A 21,236-nucleotide genomic window follows, 5' to 3' on the forward strand; every position below is an offset into this window, starting at 1 on the left:
GGGAGAATAATGTGCAGCAGCTTTAACCGTTTCATCTCTGCAGTCAGGTGACGTGGTTTGTTTTGTACATTTATCATCAATTATTGTTTTTTGTTATTGTCGCCGTCGTTGCTGCTACATTACAGCCGTTGTCTTCCCGCAGTTTTTCTTGTTGCCAGTTGTGAATTCTCTCAAATTCTCTGGTGTGCTCCGTTCGCGCATCGACTTCTTGATGCTTGTCAAACTCATCTTGAGGCGCAGCGAATGCAAGTGTGTCGACCATCCTTGAATTTGTGTCATTTATCGTTTATATATCTGCAAAACTGAAATCGCAGTCTCACAAATAATAGCGCTGCGTGGCTTTATTTGGGAACAACAGGAAAGCTTGAGACAAATCTAGTGTAACTTTCAAAATTGTAGAAGAAATCGTGTAATCGAAGACTTACGCCACCATAGGGATGCTATAAGAATATCGTGAGAGTGCTCATTCGTCATGCTCATTAGCAGCGCGCATCTGCATGTGTCCACAGCCACGAGACACAAGCACTATCGTTACTGGCCAGGCCGATCACCGCTGGCACCGCTGTGTTCTGATTTATGCATTTAGTCGTGTCTTCAACGCACGAGGGAATGACGGCAAGCCTTGTTGGCTTCCGTCACGTCATGTTTACAGTGGTGACCACGGACGCCTTCACAAGTGCGCCAACAATACCCCGCTCCGCGAAACCAAATACCGAGCCCTGTCTATAGCCAAGATTCAACCCCCCGTAGATGACAGCATCCCAAGCTCTACAAGTCATGGTGTCTGTGAATATGACTCAACCGTTCGCACAGCCCTAAAGTATTGTTTTTGCAAGCAGAGGCACACTTGTGCGTCAGTTGCGACAGTTCTCAAAAGTATTCATATCAACTCTTCAAAAAAAAACCAGAAAATCTCGGCTGTCATTTTCGCTCTGCTTGACCTCCTGCTGCAATTGAGGACTACATACAACGACCTTAAGAGCGCCTTTTTTTCAAATTTTAAGCCTGGCACTTCCTAATCGGACAAGCGACATGGTACATTCAGCAACTGCCGCGGCTATTGAAATGCCCCAGACCGCGCGTCATTGCCTTCTTCACAAGCGGCTACTGGGGAAGCACAGCGTCACCATAGGCAAATCCTTGGCCGGACCCTCTACCAGCAAGCGCCCGTACGGCCATCTACATTATACGGTGCACACCAATGAGCCTATTACCGCCCCCTTACGGAGGTCGTCAACGATGTCTCCCTTACCCCTCCATAGGTTAGCTCTGTGCCTCCAGTTGGCCACACAGGAAGCCCAGAGCTAGCCAACATTCCAACATCTATGCAACAACTATCCAACGACAAGTGACATAGTAACCCGTCAGACGACTGATCAAAATGTGGCAACCAGTGCTATATCAAGTGAGAGGCGACTTTAGCAATTTCTTTGATTGACAAAAATATCGACCTATATCCTCGTTTTTCCAGTATTTCTTGACTTAAAAATGTCATATGACAGGACCTGGCCTTTGGACTTCAGGGATATCACCATGCTGTGCACCGGGAGGCGCCCGGTAAATGCGTTCAAAATGCCCATAGAAGCGCAAGTTCCGCATGAGAGTGGGCAGTATTTGGTATGCGTCTTTAACCCAAGAAACTGGTGCGCTGCAAGAACGCGCGCGTAGTCGCATAGTGTTTGCTGCAAAAATGAGTGCCATACGTTATGCTATTGCACATGGAATGTTCGAGTTACTATACATGTTTGTCGGTGATCTGCAGATTGGCTTCATTGGCGCAATTGGACTATTTGCGAACGGCCACGTGCAACAAGCAATGGACGTATTACTAAACTTGGAGATGCTAGTGGGTTTTAAATAAAGACACAGAAATACGTTTTCGTGCTCTTCGCAAACAAGAGGGCTGCAACAACAGTGCCCACTTTTGCGATCAGTGGAGGGAGAATAGCTCTCTGTTAGGGGCGAACATAAATTCCTAGGAATCATTTTAGACTCAATCCTTGCCTTTGTTCAAAACTTTCAACGTCCTTCCTCACAAATGGGGTTTTGCCTGGCAAGGGAAACAATCAATGGATGTCTTTATGAGCAGAATTGCTTTCAGTGAAGGCGTAAGGGTGTATGTTATAGTCACTGTAATATACGACCACGACTAAAGATGCGAATGCACTTTGCATACACGATGGCTTAAACGGCCGTTGCATAAAATCGTATCTTAATCACGCATGTGTTGAGAAAAACAAAACGAAAGAAAATTGCTTTTGTTTTGTGAGATTGTGTAACCTGTACCTCTCAGAATAATTTAAAACGGATCTACGTGGAATGTTCGGTTTCACCTTATACTACTATCCTACACTTTGGAAATTTTCTTTAAGCTCGGAAGTAGGTACTCAAGAAGGTGAAATAACTTTTTCTCAGGTTAGTTGGTGGCGATGATGCGAAAATGCCTAGGTAGGCAGGCACTACTGCGATATCATTGCTAGGACGTTGAGACATAGGGATGTTATCATGTGATGTTACACAGAGAACCGAAGACATAGCACTACAATATAAGCGCGATAGCGTGAATTAATACGACCCTTTTAGCAGTCTACGTACAAAAATGCATTTGCAGACAGTTAAGAACTCATTTAACAGAGACGTAATTCCAGTGGTAAAAGGTACTCATTGGGCTAACAGAGGATCTGAATAAACTGTGCAGTTAAGTAGTCTTCACTCTGCACGTAGACGTCTAGAGACTGGTCAGTGCTAGCAACCTTGTCTAGCTTGTGTGTGGTATAAATCCGAATAGAAACTAAGCATGCTACCCATGAGCATTCAACAGAAATAAACAGGGCTCTGTGCTATGCAGGATGGCCCTTTACTAAGACAATCCACATGGCGTATCTTACAGAGATTCGTCAGCACCCGTTGTTCAGTGACCCTTGAGTAGATATCTGCTTTCACATGGTGAGAACAACTGATAAAGTCTTCAATGTTTAAAATGGCACAATAAAGGACAGAAGAGTTACATCACATAATGATTTATTACGCATTTAGCGAGTGGATTTCTGATCTCATATCTCAGGCACCAAGTTGGTTACAAACAACTCGCGAAAGGAGCTACTTTTCGCCTTCAGGAGCCCCTAACATGCACGCAACCAATTACAGCATAACGGATATATACCTTCTTGACGAACGTATTTGCAGCTTCCAAAGGGGTCTGGCTTTTTATTGGTGCATCTGAAACAAACAGAATATGGAAATTCTTTGCTTAAAGATTATTTGCAGAATATGCAGCCTGTGTGGTAATTCAAAGCCATAGAATATTCGAATTAGCTTATGTTGCATATGCGAGATAAGAAGGGGAGCTGTGGGGCTTGATTTTGTCAATAATGAGCAGGTAAATCCAAAAGACGGTGAAGTCAAGAAAATGCACCGGGTAAGATAGTTGCAGTTGAAATTCTAACGTAGAAATTAGTAAAACGTAGTGAAATGAAACTGGATGAAAAGATAACGTGTCACCGGTTGGAGCCGAACCCAGAGCTTCCGCATTACGCGTGCATTGCTCTACCAATTCGCCTACGGTGACGCCGCAAAATTAGTCCCCTAACTTCGGTATTTATACTTCAGTAGATCTAGCCCTTGTGTTAGCCAGCGTCATTCAGAGCCATGGTGGGCGGATGTGGAACATTCTTTCTTCCCTATGACTTCACGAAACACGCAATCTGATGAGAGCAGGTACGCGGCGAATAAACGCGCTCATTGGACGCAGTGTGGTTTCTGGTAAAATCAGACAAATAGTACGAATCACAAAGATGGACGAGAGATATTTATACAGATGCCTTTAAATAGGAATATTTGCTTTACGGGTAAACGCAAAATTATGTTCAGACCGACAACGGAATATTATGTTCCAAAGCCAGTTTCATCACAGCACTCTAATGGCTAGAAATACAACCAGTCTGTCTAACGCCCTACTGAATTGCAGCATCTCGATTTGCTCCATTCACAATAAGGACCAGAAGACTTAGTTTCACAGCACATTATTTTGACTTGCGGGGAACATCGCAATTAAGGAATAGTTATTTATTGCACGGTATTTTAGAAAATGGCGCTAGAAATTTTTAAAACAGGAAGGTGCCATGGCAAGGGGACTTCTTTGGTGTTGTCCTCATTACAGGGCCCAACCTTCTAAAGCTATCGAAGCAAGCAAACAAGGAACAATGTGAATTGGCCTACAGAACCTTTGTAACCGAAACGCCGAAATGATTGATCGCATTACAAGACGTGTAAAACAGTCATCTAGAAATTGATCTCCGCCTTGAGACATTGGAAACTTGGAATTATTGGTTTCATTAACCTAATGGGACATGGGTGATGTGTCAACGCCTCACCATACGGTGAACATGAATGAAGCGCCCTCATCAAGCCATGACTTCATTTGATTATGAATCAAAATTAAAATTCGCATAATTACTCCTTTAAGTACTAGCTCAGGTTATTTTAGAATGTATGCCTCTTGGGGGTAAAGACAATGCTGAGAAAGTCGCCTTTAATTCGCATCTTCCCTATGTTTACAGAATTTCCAACACAATTTTCGAAAATACCTGTCTATCAAGATTCCGCCCTACAGAAAACAAGTTTTCAACCAGTAGCAAAATACTATGGCTTGCAACCGCGTTATGGGGGCTCTATGTTGCACACAGGGAATTCAGCTACTTCGTTTCAGTACGGTGCCCGTGCCAGTGTGGTTGTAGTCTCTGTAATGCAAGGTAGTCTAACTAAGCCCAGCTAGCGAGAAAGTTGCCTTGTCTGTTGCTTTTCAAGTTGAAATTTCAGAGCGTCGCGCTTTGAAACAGTAATGATAGCCCACTATTTTCCTTAAGCTGCAATAAGTGTTTCGTTAAGTTCTTTGATTCATTTTTCTTGCACAACGCATTGGTGTTGACAATAATTTCGAACTCGTGAATATGGCAATCACTGCCTACACTGCAGTCCGCCTGATGAGTGCAGAAAAGTGTCCATTTTGCATTAACACACGCGTCAATACATAGCATAGCCTCACGACATTCAGTCAGGGTGATATTGATTTGGCCTGCCGAGTAGTGTTTTCCGATGATTCAGGAATGAAGCGCATAAGCAACTTAAGATATCATGAGCACGTCCTACGGTATTGTTTCTCAGTAGCTATATTTGCACAGAGTGATAGTATCAAATTTATTCTTTCCTTATGCCGAATTACCGTCCCAATACGCCTCCATTAGTTTTTAATTATTTTCATAAATAACCGCCCATCTAGAAATTCTCGATCGCCACCGTAGCTTTTGAAGACGAATGTTGGAAATTATTTGAGCATGAATAAGATAAATAAACGAACCACACACTCGCGACAAAAACCTAATTTCGTCATATTCGCAATTTATAAAGATGTAGTGACGAATGCACTTGAAGTTCGCACTGCCAATTTTACACTGCTGTCTTCAATTTCAAGTTACATTTGCAGGCAGAGGAGTAATTGTTTCTTATCATGAATGTTACGCCAATATAGTTTTGCAAAACACGCCGTATACATTTGCTTGCTCATAACGTGTTATATATAGAAGGTATCACAAAATAAAAAGAATTGCATCCAATTTTCTGGATCAGTACGAATAAATGTGCGATATGTTTTATACTGTGCGCCATTCCCTGCATTCTCACTACTAACAAGTGTTGAACAGTATAGGGGCTGAGGTTACGTCCACGGCAATAATATGATAGCGAGCGCATGACCTGACCACCATTCGGACTCCAGAGGAAGCAAAACGTAAACAGAGGCCCAGGCCAGCAAGGACGTGACGGAGAATGTGTGTCGGAGATGTCACGTGTTGTTTTTCAGAACGGATCACGGGCACTGGTACCCCAAATTTCAATGCTGACATTGCAACCGCGCTCCTGAAGCTTTGGCTGCCGCTCCAGGCCTACGCAAACTGAGATAAGGTTTTTCTCGACGTGCCTTTTTCGCAGCACATTCTGTTCGCGAGGCAAGCTGACTTTGAAGTGTAGTGTGTAAGTTCCAAAGTTGTGTTTAGCCGTCACAAATGTGTGTGTCAGCCAGAAACAGAGACAAGTAAGCCCGGCGCGAGTAGTTGTCGCCTTCTTTAACGTGCCACGCAAAAACACAGGATGGCGTCTGCTTCAGTAAAACTGCTTTAGACGTTTCGTAGGCTTTGTTCTGATGCCCACCGGCAGCACATACTTCCTTTGGCTCGTAGCATTGCTAGCTCAACGCTCGCGCCTATTTCCTGTGACGAGCTGATGGTCAGCCACCCAACCTGGATGGTTTACCAACATGGCTATACTTCGGGCTTCAAAAACGTGACGTCAGGGCCTCTTCTATTTTGTTTCTTTCCTCCGTGGTTCCAATGGCAGGAGCCAGAAAGGCTCTTTTTTATACTTTTCCTTCTGATCTCATTATCTCACAGCTCGCCGCACTAAGCACACTCACCGGAAGCCCATACAGAAGGCGTCCTAGAAAGATCACGAGGCTGCAGCCGAACTTCCCCCAACCCTACCTCCTTAAAGGAGAAGAGCAGCACTGCAGCTTTCCCCAAGAAGTCTTTGATGTCAGGCGATCGGACAGTTCTCTCATTTCAGCGGTTGCAAGGTTATTGAAAGCGGATGTTCATGACGAGGTCGCTAGGTAGGCTAGTTTGACCCTGTCTATTCCTACACTCCTTCACCTCTTTTGAGGTCGTTCGTAACAGTTTTCTTTCCGCTTGAGTACATCTAGATGGCCGTCATAGGGCGGCGTAAGAAATGGTCGGATGCCTTTACGCCATAAAAAAACGTGGCTCGCTGTAGGCATGTCTTTGCTCACAAAAACCATAATTGATGATGGTGCCCTACCAGGGCAAGGACGCAAGCGTGCAAACAGAAAGGGGAGCTGGGGAAAATAGCTGTCTGGGTCGGGGGTGGCAATAGCAGCTGGTGTCAAAAATTTACCGGGTAACCACAACGTTTTGCGATAGACCAGCTCCGCAGCGGCCCAGTCCAAGTCTTCCTTGAAAGAAGGGCGCACGCCTAGCAGGACAAGGTGAAGGCCTTCAGGCCAAGAAGACCAAACCTGGCGTGCCATGAAGGCGGCTTTGAGTTACGGTGAAGGCGTTCAACTGCTTCTAATGCCGTTGGGTGATACGCGGTAGTAGAGATATGGCGGCTGCCAACAAAGCACATGAGTTCGCGCGAGATATCACATTCGAACAGTCGGCTGCTTTAAACACGTAAATGTTTTCACACGTTTAAGCTGAATGCTATTTTATGACGTACGACAAAACATAAAACGAGTACACAGTACATTTATTGAAATTTACATTAGATATACCTTTTTTGAAGCGTCTCAATCAATTGCGAAGAAACAGGGGCCCGAGAAATTCGACGTGAAATACGGCGGTAAAATAGCTATTACCATTCTTTGCTTACAATGAGACCTTTTGACGCTATCTATCTATCTATCTATCTATCTATCTATCTATCTATCTATCTATCTATCTATCTATCTATCTATCTATCTATCTATCTATCTATCTATCTATCTATCTATCTATCTATCTATCTATCTATATATCTATCTATCTATCTATCTATCTATCTATCTATCTATCTATCTATCTATCTATCTATCTATCTATCTATCTATCTATTCTCTAAGGAAGACCCGGTTACCGATACGAGCACACAATCATTCCCTCTCTTCTGGCAATAAAGCACGTGAGTTGCCGTCGATTGAATGCAGCATTGAAAGTGTTTGGCTCGTGCAATGAAGGAGGTTTTTGTCTGAATCTGCTGAACGGAATGAAATGTGCTTGAAAGTGCTACCAAACGGTATTTTCACCCAAGAACCCAAAGAACGCTGTCATTCACTAATCGAAAAAGCACCAAATTGCTGCATTGCGCCGAGTTCGGCATACCCAACACGAGAACATATGCATTCGTTCCTGCTGACTGAGTCCTAAAGCGCATGGCTTCTCACATTAATCAAACGTAGTGAGAGAGTGCTTTGGCGAAATCAGAATTCAGTGTACACCCGTCCCACCAACTCAGGCACGCAATGGCAAAGGGGCCATTTTCGTTTCGTTTGAACAATTGTTTCGTCCAGATAACACCAACTGCCTTTTTAAAACTATCAATCCTGCTCACGATGACGATAATTTCTATGGCATGACGTATGCCCACAACAACGAAAACCGAAGCCTGGCTGACGCATGCGTCTTCCATTATTTTGCAATAAAAACTTAGATCATTGTGGTAATTATCTAATAAGCAATTATGGTTCCTCCATCTCAAAATTTTCTTCCGTTCACGAATGTAAAAACGTAGCCGCGTACGTCTGCCATCTTTGTATCATAGAAAAGATGTTTGCAGCTGGCTTTGGTGGAGGCAAGGACTACACGTTTTGACAGCTTAAGAATGGAGTGTCGGCTGTTTCTATTGAAAAGCAAAAGCAGGTTTGCCTAGTGGCATTTGTAGCGCTTCAGTCGGGCAGCGGTTCTTCGGTTCCAAAAAAGAGCAGCGGGCAATGAGCCCAACGGCGAAGCAAACTGGATTTCCCTGAACAAGGGGCAATGGCTCCCCGGCGGGAACAACAATGTGACGGATGGTGGCTACAGGGAAAACCGATTGCATTCTCCCCGTCTACGATTCAGAAATGCACCGCTAGGTGGCTTTCAGTGGATCCTCTGTTGGAGGCCGTCAAAATCTAGAAAGTTCAAAACCAGGGTATCTTTTTTTTGCGATTGACAGACGCTGGTGTCGTTACTCTTTCCTCGAGCATATCCCTAAAATACTTAAGAGTTCGGCTGCCTAGTTGAGCTGTGCTCCATAATAGTACTTTGCGTTTCTGTGAGTTTCATTACCTAGATTCCACAAATAATCGACTGTGGTCCTCGCAACTTCTATAAAGGGCACATTATCATTACCGTCTAAGTGAATGTCCTAAACGCACTGTTAACGACCTGTCAAAAAATTTATGAAAGAACTGCTAATCTGGCACAAAATTGTGTTGGCACAATAACTGACAAAATTTATGTACGATAAGAACCTCGCTATTTAAAATAAACAATGCAAACTATGCTCTATGGTAGCACACCCACAAATTGGCACTCTTGCAACTTTCCCCTCAATGAACCCTTCGAGGGAACGGTACAATGCCCTTTCACAAATACCGTCAAACTATTGATACATGCGTATTGAGTCTTTCATGTTGACGATGCACGCGGGCTCCCCGACGAAGATGACGAAGGCTCTCTGGCTATCGAACTATCTGTTGAACTGGCCAGCTCTGCAGTTATTCTTTCTAAATATACTTTGTAAATAGTGTGCAGTTCTTAATCCTTCGTTCATGTAACATTTTAATGGAGGGTACCGTTCCTCTGTCCTCTCCACGGAGCTCTACAGCGGCCGCACCGTCCTGCTTTCCGTCATGGCTACCGGTGACGACACCTCGTCTGCTTCTACTCGTGCGACCACGACAACCCCATAGGTTACGGTTACCAATTCCCGCGATCCTGCCATATTCCCCGGCCAAGATAATGTGGACGTTGAGGACTGGCTCAGCCTGCATGAGCGTGTTAGCTGAAACAACCACTTAGACCCTACCATTAGGCTAGTGAATGTTATCCTCTACTTGGGCGGAAATCCTCGTGTTCAGTTCCGGACACACGGGGACGATATCTCCAGCTGGGATGCTTTCAAGGAGAAGCTCAGCGACCTCTTTGGAAATCGCACCGGTCGGCAGCGGACTCCTAGAAAAGAGCTTGCTACCCGATTTCAGTCTTCTACTGAACCGTATGTCTCACACATACAAGACGTGCTCGCTCTTTGCCAGAAAGACCTCCAGAAAATGGCCGAGGTTGACAAATTCGGCCACGAACTCAAAGGGATTGTGGACGACACGTTCAAGTTCTTGGTCTTCAACAATGTGTCCACCATCGACGTCATTGTCAAGGAATCATCATCATCAGCCTGGTTACGCCCACTACAGGGCAAAGGCCTCTCCTATACTTCTCCAACAACCCAACAACCCCGGTCATGTACTAATTGCGGCCATGTCGTCCCTGCAAACTTCTTAATCTCCTCCGCCCACCGAGCTTTCTGCCGCCCCCTGCCACGCTTCCCTTCCCTTGGAATCCAGTCCATAACCTTTAATGACCATCGGTTATCTTCCCTCCTCATTACATGTCCTGCCCGTGCCTCCCCCCCCCCCAATTTCTTATTCTTGATTTCAACTAAGATGTCATTGACTCGCGTTTGTTCGCTCACCCAATCTGCTCTTTTCTTATCCCTTAACGTTACACCCATCCTTCTTCTTTTCATAGCTCGTTGCGTCGTCCTCAATTTAAGTAGAACCCTTTTCGTAAGCCTCCAGGTTTCTGCCCCGTAGGTGAGTACTGGTAAGACACAGGTATTATACACTTTTCTCTTGAGGGATGCCGCCGCCTTGAGCTCGCCAAAAGCCGCAGCATCATTCCACAGTTCTTCCGGCTCCCTCACACGGCTGCGAGGTCATCTTGCATCGACCTTACCGTTTCACTACCCTTAAAATAAAACGTCACCCGTATTGTTTGCCGCGAGCTCGAGGCTACAAGTCCTGCGCCGTTTCATCCACGCCCAGTTGACCCCACCATTGACCTGCAAGCCTCGGCGATCTCTCTCATTCGGGCGGTTGTGCGACAAGAATTCGCAAACCTACGTTTTCTGTTGCATGCTTTTTCTCCCGACCCAATGCCTCCTGTACTAGATGCCCGCCCGTTGCTCGCTATGCCATTGTAGCGGCGGTTCCTTTAGTCCAGTATACGATTACCAGTCCAGTAGTCAGTATAAATTTCGTTGCATTTTCAACTTCCGGCGCATGTGGCTGCGGCGGCTCAATGCTTCCGCCTGTGCGTTATATGAGTGGTCGTCTGTTAGCAAGCGTTATCGCAGGCCTCCGAGACGGTTACAGATGCCATGGTCATCTTAAAGGCCGCAGCACGTGTTCTAAGTTGCAGGCGTTCACCATGAGAGGCGCTCGTTGCCTTTCCGCGGAGACAAGAAAAGGGAGAGGGCACGGAACCGAGTTTACCGGACAACGCGGCAGTCATCTAGTAAAGGAGACATTGCCCGACCGGACGCCTGACCGGTGCCGACAGCTACGCCTCATAGGGATCTGTATTCCACTCCCATATACCGCAACCCTGCTGAGTGGAGAACTCCGGACAACAAACACATTTGCTTCCGTTGCATCCGCATTGGCCCCGTTTTCACTGCCACACCTCCTGGACGTCACCATATTCAGCTCCGTTTCACCGTTTACTCGCCCATATGCCAACCCGCACCGTTACTCGCCTCACCGTATGGCTCCTACTCCTCACGCATCCGTCGATGGGAGTCGTCCTGCACGCTCGCTCTCTCCTCAGTGGTGTCTGTCTCCGTTGCCACTAATTTTAGCCTGTGTAGCCAGTCATTGAAATCTCTCTTCCACTAAAAATACAAGTATTAGGAAACCACAATGAGAAGTACCATCACCATTGCTATTCAATATCGCCGTCATCCCCCTATCTGCTTCTCTACACCGCATACCATACCTCCGACACACTCTATGTGCCGATGATATCATTTTGTGGACCACAACAGGCAACGATGGGCAAATAGAAGACACACTCCAAGAGGCAACCACACACACACAGCAGTGCGCTCGCTCTATAGGCCTGACTTGCTTCCCAATCAAAGATGAGCCCCTAATCAAGCGTCCTAAACCCTGCACCCTCCCTACTACGTGCATCAACATAGCAATGGAGGGAGAACCCTTACCGGAGCTAAACACCATATGCTTGCGAAATACCGGACACAATAGTTTCGCTACCAAAAAACTTCAAAACAAGACGACCTCACTTGCACATCTCATGCGGCGTGTCTACTCCAAACATTATGGGTTTATACAGCGCAAAATATGCCATCTCATCCATGCATTCATACTGAGCCGATTTCTCTTTAATACCCTCTATCCCAAACTAGACCGCAAGGTGACAGACACTATAGAAGCCCTTTTCCGGAAATCAACAAAATCGCCCTCCACCTCCCTCCTCACGCAGAAACCCCTACACTCCTGGAGGTAGGACCTACACTCCTGGGGGTGGGCAAAGAAATCCATTGGCCAAAGCTTGATGAATTTTCATCGCGGATACGTTTACGACGAGAAGCTTTACTAAGTGAAATATTCTGTATTGTTGACCATGAAATGGTATGCACACTATTACGCTTGCGAGATCTTTCGAGCCACCGCGTACGATGAATTTGTGAGAATACATACTAAGAACATTTACACCCTCGAGGTTGGCGTGGATACCACTTCGTCAGTTAAGTGGCGAAGCGGGTAAGCTTTTTTGTTTGAGTTTGTACCCTGCGTGGTTCTTTTCTACAACTGCCTTTATTTAAGTTGTTTCAGCTCATTGCTGTTTCGTAGGTCAGCGGCTAATGGTCAATGAACCATAGCGTGTAAGACAAACATAGTTCTTCCGGTGCAGGTTTTGGTGTAGTACCGGGTCTGGCACATTGCTATGGGTTAATGTGTTTTGCGCTGCTTCATGAAAGTATCGGTTGGATTAAACATTCGCACTGCTTGTGGAACAATTGTTTAACGACTACAATAGAGAACTTATTTTCTAGAATAAGTCGCTGGCCCGGCGATTGCTTTGCTTGGTGTAGAGCTTCTGCTAGCAGGGCCATGGGAATCTTTAAATCCATCCATCGCCTGAAGGCAAAGAACCTAATACAGTGGTACATATAATAGCGGGTTCAAAAGCACGTAGCGCCCTCTACAGATTTGAGAATCTCAAACTGAAAAGCGCAGGATATATGACTGCTCGCTGATGATCATGTGCGCAATGTGTTACACAACTGCGTGCCACGAAAACAGCTGATATTTCGAACCAAGTGCAGCGCGCCCTTTTGCTCAAGGCAGCAATGCTACCAGCCGGAGAAACGATGTCAGACGCAGAAATGCGCCTGCGTAATTAGTATTGCTGGAAGGTCCCTTAGCGCAACAAGTGAGAACGAGATTTATGCGTGGCTACCTCAGTGTTTAGTTTTATCTGGTGGCTCTCCAGACAGTTGAAAGTAGGGAGAAATAAGTCTACTAACCAAGTGCCAGCGATTCTTCCATTTCCTCTGATTGCTCCCAAGTCTTGCAGTCGTGCGTGCACAAAACTAAAGTATGTCCCATTTTCGGTTGGAATCCATAGTGAGATCCAGCTATTTCATCGGCCTACATCTCCCTCTCTGCTCGTGTGGCAATATACGCTAGCCAGGTTTTTAAGTCCACAGCACGAAATGAGAGAAACGAAACAGCTCACGCGTGAGACGGTAGCAGGAAGTGCCAGAGCATCAAAAACGCGAGAAATAAAGTGGGGCCCGTGATCTATGCATTGCGTAATCCTCCGTCTCCGGTGTGGGATAACGAAAGGAATGCGATGGCTAGATAAGGCGAAAGTGGAGTGAGGGTCTATGCTGGCGGAGAGTGAGGGGTTTGCCGCAGTTCAAATAATTTTATTTCGGCTAATAAAGAAACATTTTCAAAGAAATGTAAGAGAACCTATTGCCATGGTCGAAACAAGTGATGGAGGAGGTTTGTACTTCAGTGGGGTTCCTGTACCGCGATTCCTTGCGAACACATGGTGGGCGCTAACACTGAGCAACGCCCCATGCGATTGCCGGGCTCGTCTCACCAACTTATTTCTAAACACGCTGCGCCATCTTATCGCAATGCCAAAAGTCAACCTGTGACCTACGAGACGAGAAGCTCTGTATGCCGGCATGTGCCATTGCTGAAAATTCTTCCCTCTCTTGCCACACACTCGTGGCGCATACACAGTGACTAAAGTTGGCGAAAAGCTCATTAAAGATTGGCACATACACAGAGCATTCGTGGCACAGCTCAGCAAATCCTTGGCGTAAAAGACGTTCAATGAAGAATGTCACCCGCTGTGGTTGCTCAGTGGCGATGGTGTTGGGCTGCTCAGCACGAGGTCGCGGGATAGAATCCCGGCCGCAGCTTCCGCATTTCGATGGCGGCGAAATGCGAAAACACCAGTGTACTTAGATTTATGTGCTCGTTAGTGAACCCCAGGTGGTCGAAATTTCCGGAGTCCTCCACTACGGTACGCCTCATAATCAGAAAGTGGTTTGGCACGTTAAACCCCATAATTTGATTTTCAAATGAGGAATGTCAGGTAACGGTCGACGAAGAACCTTTGTGACGTGGGTTTGATTCCTACTACAATCCAATAATATTCATGGATCATTTTGGGCGTTATAGGGTGAATCTTTTGAATGGCAATTGTTGAATTACCGAAGTTTGCTTCAGGGACGTTCCCTGAAGAGCGGCACACATCTGTGTGCCGCTCTTCAATGAAGTTTGCATCAGATAGGTCCGTGTAAGAGTAGCACAGACCGAGTGGCACATACCGAGTGTTATAAGTTGGCGGCAATAAGTTCCTTTGAACAGCGGTACCTAACCAGTCCCGCATCTACAGAGACCCATGTCGTTGTGAAATAGGCTTCTTGAAGAGCGCCACGTATGTGCGCATTTCCACATCCTCAGTGAACGAAGCTGCTGCGATGGCTGGTTCGCAACCCTCTTCCTTGAGCACAGAAGCCCCATGCGCTACTAATTCGACCACGGACTAGGCAGTGGCCCACGAAGTCGTAAAACGGTTAGATACTCGTACGAATATACATAGATACGTAGATAGAAGTACACATACACAGATAGATTCCATAGCCTCAGTAAAGTGCGTGAAGTACCGTAAGAATGGTTATCTCATTAAATATTAGGCGCAACCCCTCTTACGATAACTGGGAACAGTATTGCATTAAGCTTTGAATCAGCATAGTGACATAACCTATTGCTACGGTCGAAAGGAGTTATGAATGATGCTTGTAATGCATCAGTATTCGACTTGCGTGCCTCATGGTGGTGGTGATGATGATGATTTTTTGGCATCGCATTCGAAACGTATTGATGAAAAGTAGTGACCTTGCCTAAGAATACGCGGCGCCATCTGGCGCCGCCACCGCAAAGCCTGCATGTGGCTTCTGCAATGCATGGCGCGCGGTTGCGTGCGAACGCTGAGACATGCATCACGCAGCCACAGGACTCGTCTCGCGTTTCTTTCTGAACACGTTGCACCATCTGGTGGCACTCCCGAGAAGACTGCGCATGGACTCCAATACAAAAGGCGTGACGCGGCAATTTCCATGATCGCTTAGAATTGTTCCCTCACTCTCCTCACGCTAAGCGGCGCACACTCAATTACCCATGTTTGCGACAGGTTAGTTGAAGCGTGTCACAAACGCATTCCACTCGCGGCGTAGGTCAGTAAATTGTTTTACTAAAGTGAGAGGCCTTCATTCAAAAGCAGCCCATTCCCAGTGCATTTGTGACGCACCCTTCAGTAAGCCTTGTGATAGGCATTCAGTTGCATTGCATTGCAAAGTTGGCATTGCAGGAGCTTCGTACTCCATCAGTTGTAGCGACATGTAGCAATTGCATTGTATCGTGGCACGTGTCAAGGGATGTGAGATTTGCGCCGCGTAGTCTGTTAATGAGCGTTTACTCTTCGGTACACGTTAGGGCACCTGCTCGCAAAGCACTAACCGCTGGTGAAGAAGTGAATCGTAGAGCTACGCACGCGGATGAAACCCGGCAAAGTCAAGCTCAGCAGAATCCTGAACAGATAATCCTTGCAGCTCGCCTTCAACTATGGGCGTACTTTTGATTCGTTCTCGTGAAAACAACGCAATGTGAATTGAAAGCTCAGCCGCCTCTTTAGCTTACGTTGTAAGTGTGGTGCGAGTGTCGCGCAGGCCTGCGATTTTCTTTTACTGGAGGCAGTGTCACTAACACGACGCTGAAACTCACCAAATTGGAACTTGCTTTGGTATCTCTCACAACTGTTCCTTTGTTTTGGTTATTTTTACTGTCCCAATGTATTTATATATCAGCAACTTTATGCTTAATTGTTGTGTTAATGGGCTGTTTTCGAGTAGGTTCTTGAGAGATAAATGCCGATTATGCCTTCAGAATAACAGGAATCGTTCTGTGTTGTTTATTTGCAAGAGAGAGAGAGGCAATCTTTTGTTATTGGCTTGCATTTACTTTGCCGGCACTGTATGCGGGGTGCCATTCTATTTCATATATATTTTGTTTCGATCACTCATATGTACTTGCCAAAAGTGGGATACCAATCAAAGATTTAACAATAAAAAAGCTGGTAGAACAACCTCTGGTTTATCTTGGCTTCGTAAGAATGCATACATGGATAATTCGTTACTCAAGCTGCTAAAAGAAAAAAAGTAAAAAGAAAAGAAAACGTGCGGTGCAAGATACTATCTGCCTTTTTCCCTTTTATGTGCTGCCCTCTGCCGCACGCAGATGGAAACGTTTTGGAATGGTTCCGGACATTCGCCGGTTGATTTATGCACCTATGCCCATGTTGACTGTGCGTCGTTTGTTTGTTTCGTGGATCGTGAATATTTATTAATGGCTTCTCCGGTGCGACATGTCATACCTGGAAGCCATGTCGCACTGACCGACTACTGGATGAGCATGCCTAAGCGTGCTGTTGTACAAGCAGTGTGGCCGATAAAGCCGCGCTCAATCCCGCCTGACGAAGCGGGTGCCTTGGAGTTCGTTGTCGCTGATTTCCGCACTTGCAACTCGCTTTTAAATTTTTAGGTGTGCTTTTTGATGAGAACCTGAGTTTTACAGCTCATGTAACGAAGATTCATTCTAGCGTTTGTAGGTCAATAGGCATATTGTGTAAAATTAGATACCTTGTTCCTACTTGGTTGAAACGCCGTCTGTATTATGCTTTAATTCAGTCTCATCTTAGTTATTGCCTGTTGGTATGGGGGACTACATTCCAATCAAACTTGGATCGATTGATATGTCTCCAAAAACAAGCAGTTCGCTGTGTTGAGAACCTTGGACCCCGCGATCACACGGCACCTTTTTTCACAAAGCATGCACTTTTAAAAATTAATCAACTGTACGAACCTAAGCTCGCTATATACATACGAGGCGAACTCGTGAAAAATTCACTCATTCTTTATCAAAACCACCTCTCAAGCTACACCCAATACAATTTCAGGCATGACCATATTAGAGTTCCATTTTGCAGGACGAACTACGGTAGAAAACAACTAGCATACTTAGTCCCATCCTTCGTAAATGCACATCCTAACACGATCACTATAGCGCAGAACTTCAGATCATTAAACTGCTTTAAAAGTGCCATGAAAAAATATTTGCTTTCCCTTTCTGATTGACATTGTGCTAATTGGTTTTTGTGTGTTTTACGTACAATTATTTTAAGTGCGTTTCATTTTGTGCTTGTAAATAGATAAAGTTTTTTTTTTTCGTGTTCATATTACTCTGTTGATCCTAAACTATCTCTACTTGGAAAGTTGTATAGTGATTGTTGAATTTAATGCACGTATGTTTGCAATGTATGCTATGTATGTCTAATCCACGCTATTGATATGTGTGTATACTATCTGTATGTTATATGCTACCGCACTGTTGAGCAATGTATGGGTGACAGGGCCTTAGTCAGGCAGACAATGTACTGCCTTTAGCCTTGCCATCCAAGACCTTCACTGTGTCTAAATCAATGCTGCATAAATAAAATAAAATAAAATAAATAAAATTTTGAATACTTTTTACACATGCTTTAGACATTTCGCCTGTGCAAGAAGTCTTAGAGCGCAGCCTTCCGCTTCGCATTTACCAAAGCGGTGCATTTGTTTACGTTGATCGACATCTGCAGCCACAGATTGTTAATTGGTAGCTTCAAATATCGTGGAAACGGTGCACCGGTGATATAAAATAATGTCGAAACGTGGCGAAACATACATATCAGCGATTATGAGCCGCGTTGTGCCACTCAATACTAATCTATGTGAGCGGCCGAACAACCTAAACAGCGGCAACTGTGTTCCATATATATAGATTATGGCGTTTTACATGCCAGAACCTCTTTCTAATTATGAGACACGCCGTAGTGGAGGACTCCGGAAATTTAGACCACCTGGGGTGCTTTACCGTGCACCTAAATCTAAGTACACGGGTGTTTTCGCACTTCGTCTCTATTGAAATGCGGCAGCCGTGGCCGAGATTCGATCTCGCGACCTCGTGCTCAGCTGCCTCGTGCTCATATATATATATATATATATATATATATATATATATATATATATATATATATATATACTTGTGGTCATGGCTGATTTCCCTGCTTTTTACCTTCATCGTACTGATGATTTGCACCATTCCATAAATATTATTAGAGGAAATATTTCCTGCATCACTACTCATTCATAGGTCATGGAGATCTCTCGCGAAAGCGTGCATGTCATCGCTGCTACGGTTGGTAAATAAACGAGGCGGTCGTTTATGCTGCTGTATCGAATTTACCGTCTCTTGTTTCCCGCTTACCGCAGTTGTAGATATGAGTCTAAGCAATTACAACAGTTGCCAGCATGACAACACGTACAGACACACCCGTATATAATCAACGCTGCGTCGCTGACACCATTCGCTAGAGAGGCGAAAAAGAAATGTTGAAACGACAACAACCAATGATTCATTTTTATCTGAGTGTTACGCGTTCAGATTTATCGAGCTCAAGTTCAGCGATGCTCGCTCTTATTGTTTCGACCGCAAACATGACAAGGCACGCGAAACATGCATAATTTAACGTTTTCAGCTATCGCATACTCTGCCCTTGTGATTGATCTGTTCAATTCACCTGCAAATTTTTGACGAGTTCAATGGGTAGTGTCTGCATAGTGCCTTCTGCTTCGGCTTTTCTTGCACTTTTGGTTGCTTGCGTTCTCCAGTGTGTTACTTTGATTGGGCTGTCTTTTTCGAATGTCCCTTCTACAGCCAAGATGTTATTGAGCCTTGAAGCAGCTCAGAAACGTTATCTGTCTCTCTTTATGGCTTTCTAAAAAAACTATATAGCTCACGGATATTATACTTTGTGCAAATGTACAACATGTTACGGGAAATATGAAGCCGAATTTAGAAGTCTATGTGATATTAGAGGTCAAATGAGTATTGGCTTATCCTCGTTTTTGGTCTTTTACGAATCGTTATACATAATAGCTATAGCGGTTTTGCCCTTTGATGAAGTGAAAAAAAGCAGATTATTATTTAGGGCAAACGGTGGCCAACACATGGGTAGCGTGTACAGAAAGTTTGAAGTGTCTAGGTGATTTATGCACTTTGACAATTATAAGTGAATACTCGTGCCCTCGCGATTTTCATGCGTTATAAGAGGCGTGTAGTTCCTTCTCACAAATTTATTCGGTGAACTGTTCCAGGCACGTTATTTTTTTTCGTTGAAGTAGGAAGTATGTTCTCAGGGATGACTGATAACTTGTGTAGGTTAATTACAACTTTTGAAACATTACTTATTAAAACGTTGTACAATACCATCCTGCCTCTATGCGCAATGCTTTCCTAGAATGCTAAAACCATCGTACAAGAAGACACCGAATGAAAGTATAGTGACAAAGGAAGGGGAGTGAAGGGTGTTATGCTAAACTTGTTGTGAGTGGAAACTTTTACGTTCTGGGCCTGACTAAAAGGTCGCAAATATTTAGAGAACTATCGCTTTTTCCGTATTTTCATTCGGTATTCAACGTATACAGCTGCTTAGCCCAATGTCCTTGGTTAACAAAACACAGCACCTTTATATATTGGACGAAAATAAGGGACACACGATGTTTAATATGCTCAGAAAGCACAAATTCTGTGGTCTAACCGCGATGCCCCGTTTTCCATGAATTGTGCATTCACACTCTCCGGGGAGTTATGGGAGTGTTTTACGAGAGGTGGAAGAATTTTGCTTGCAGTCCTCATATACCTCCAAATGTCATCAGGATAAATTATAACAAAACCGGGAGTGAGGAGAAGAAGCTCCGATAATTTTTTTCCGAAGTTAAATACGTGCGCATCAAGTGCAACCTTATTAAAACAGGCTTTGTCTTCGGACTGCCGTATGTACTAACCAAATATCTTGAGCAACTGCTTGAAAGCCTTACACTGCCGGCCATATTATATTACGTTCCTAAGTGTCCTCGAACAACGATACGTTACACAATATTTATGTTCTGTGGTAATGGGTAGCATCGTAGGCATAATGTGTAGCGAGATTTTAACGTTTCTGGCTCATTTAGGAGCACTGAATGTAATTATTAAAATAATTAACTGTGGGAAGCAGCGACGCAAGGTGCTCGTTGTGTTGCCAATTGTGGGGGAAAACGTTGGCATTAGTTCTATTGGCGCTTGTCCATATCTATTGACCACACTTATTTAATATCGTAACCGCAGAAGTTTCATTCGAATTTTATTTAAGCTTTCAGTAGCGACATAGGGCGGCATTTCTGTAAGCAGTGTGTTTTGCAGAGAAAGCGCAGTCTAAACTTCGGTTTAAATTTTTCCAACCTGGGGGGGAGTCAATGAGCACGCAAGAATTCCTCTACATAAGACGCACTGCTTGCGGTGTTGCCGGTCATGGTACGCGACTTTGGTAAATCGACACATGTACAGCACGCAATACCACCACTGTGCGTGCGCCACGCTGCATCAAGAGGAAGGAAACGCAAAAGAGAGCGAGACTCGCGACCTAAACGGTGTTGTGGCCCCCGGCTGCTCTGTGGCTGAAGCAAAGGAATAAGGATCGCTTACCGACATTAGTCGAGACGAAAGACTGGTGAGTAATGGTATTTAACCTTCCGGCATCGACTTAGGACGGCATTATTGTCAGCTCTGTGTTTTGAAGACAGGGTTACTTCACTTTATATTTTTCTCTTTCTCGTGATATATAGATATCTTTTTGAAAAAAAGTTGCACTTAAATGGAAGTTTTCCGTCTGAAGGTTTGTCTTGAAAGCCGTTCAACAGTGCTGGCATGTTGTTGGAAAGTTCCGTTATGTTTATTGGCGTAGAACCCTACACCTGAGTCCTGACATTGCAAAGACAACGTTCTAAAACTTACGCCGAAACTCAGCCAGTTGGGTGCTTATCTCACCTGGCCTTTTCTGATGCGCCCTTCAAGCATTATTCAAGCATGAACTCTGTACTGTTCTCCAGTGGCACTTTGCATGATGTTATTGTCCACTTTTTTGTTTAGGATTTCTCGAGTTTTCGATTGTTTAATAATGTGATAGGCG

At 44.7% G+C, this 21,236-nt stretch overlaps 1 protein-coding gene across 4 annotated transcripts in view; it reads right to left on the reverse strand.

Annotated features, from left to right (window-relative positions):
* Positions 1–3,004: 3,004 nt before the first annotated feature.
* Positions 3,005–21,236, reverse strand: part of LOC142591107 (uncharacterized) — a 157,775-nt gene continuing 139,543 nt past the window's right edge. For all 4 annotated transcript variants that reach the window (XR_012830343.1, XR_012830342.1, XR_012830344.1 and 1 more), the window contains one exon: positions 3,005–3,219. Coding sequence is in view for 1 of the 4 variants with exons in the window: in XM_075703491.1 (XP_075559606.1) it covers positions 3,113–3,219 (107 nt within the window). In the remaining 3 variants the exon portion in view is untranslated. The remainder of the gene's footprint in view (positions 3,220–21,236) is intronic.

This window comes from Dermacentor variabilis, chromosome 8, assembly GCF_050947875.1.
Source record: "Dermacentor variabilis isolate Ectoservices chromosome 8, ASM5094787v1, whole genome shotgun sequence".
In the NCBI taxonomy this organism is placed as follows: domain Eukaryota; kingdom Metazoa; phylum Arthropoda; class Arachnida; order Ixodida; family Ixodidae; genus Dermacentor; species Dermacentor variabilis.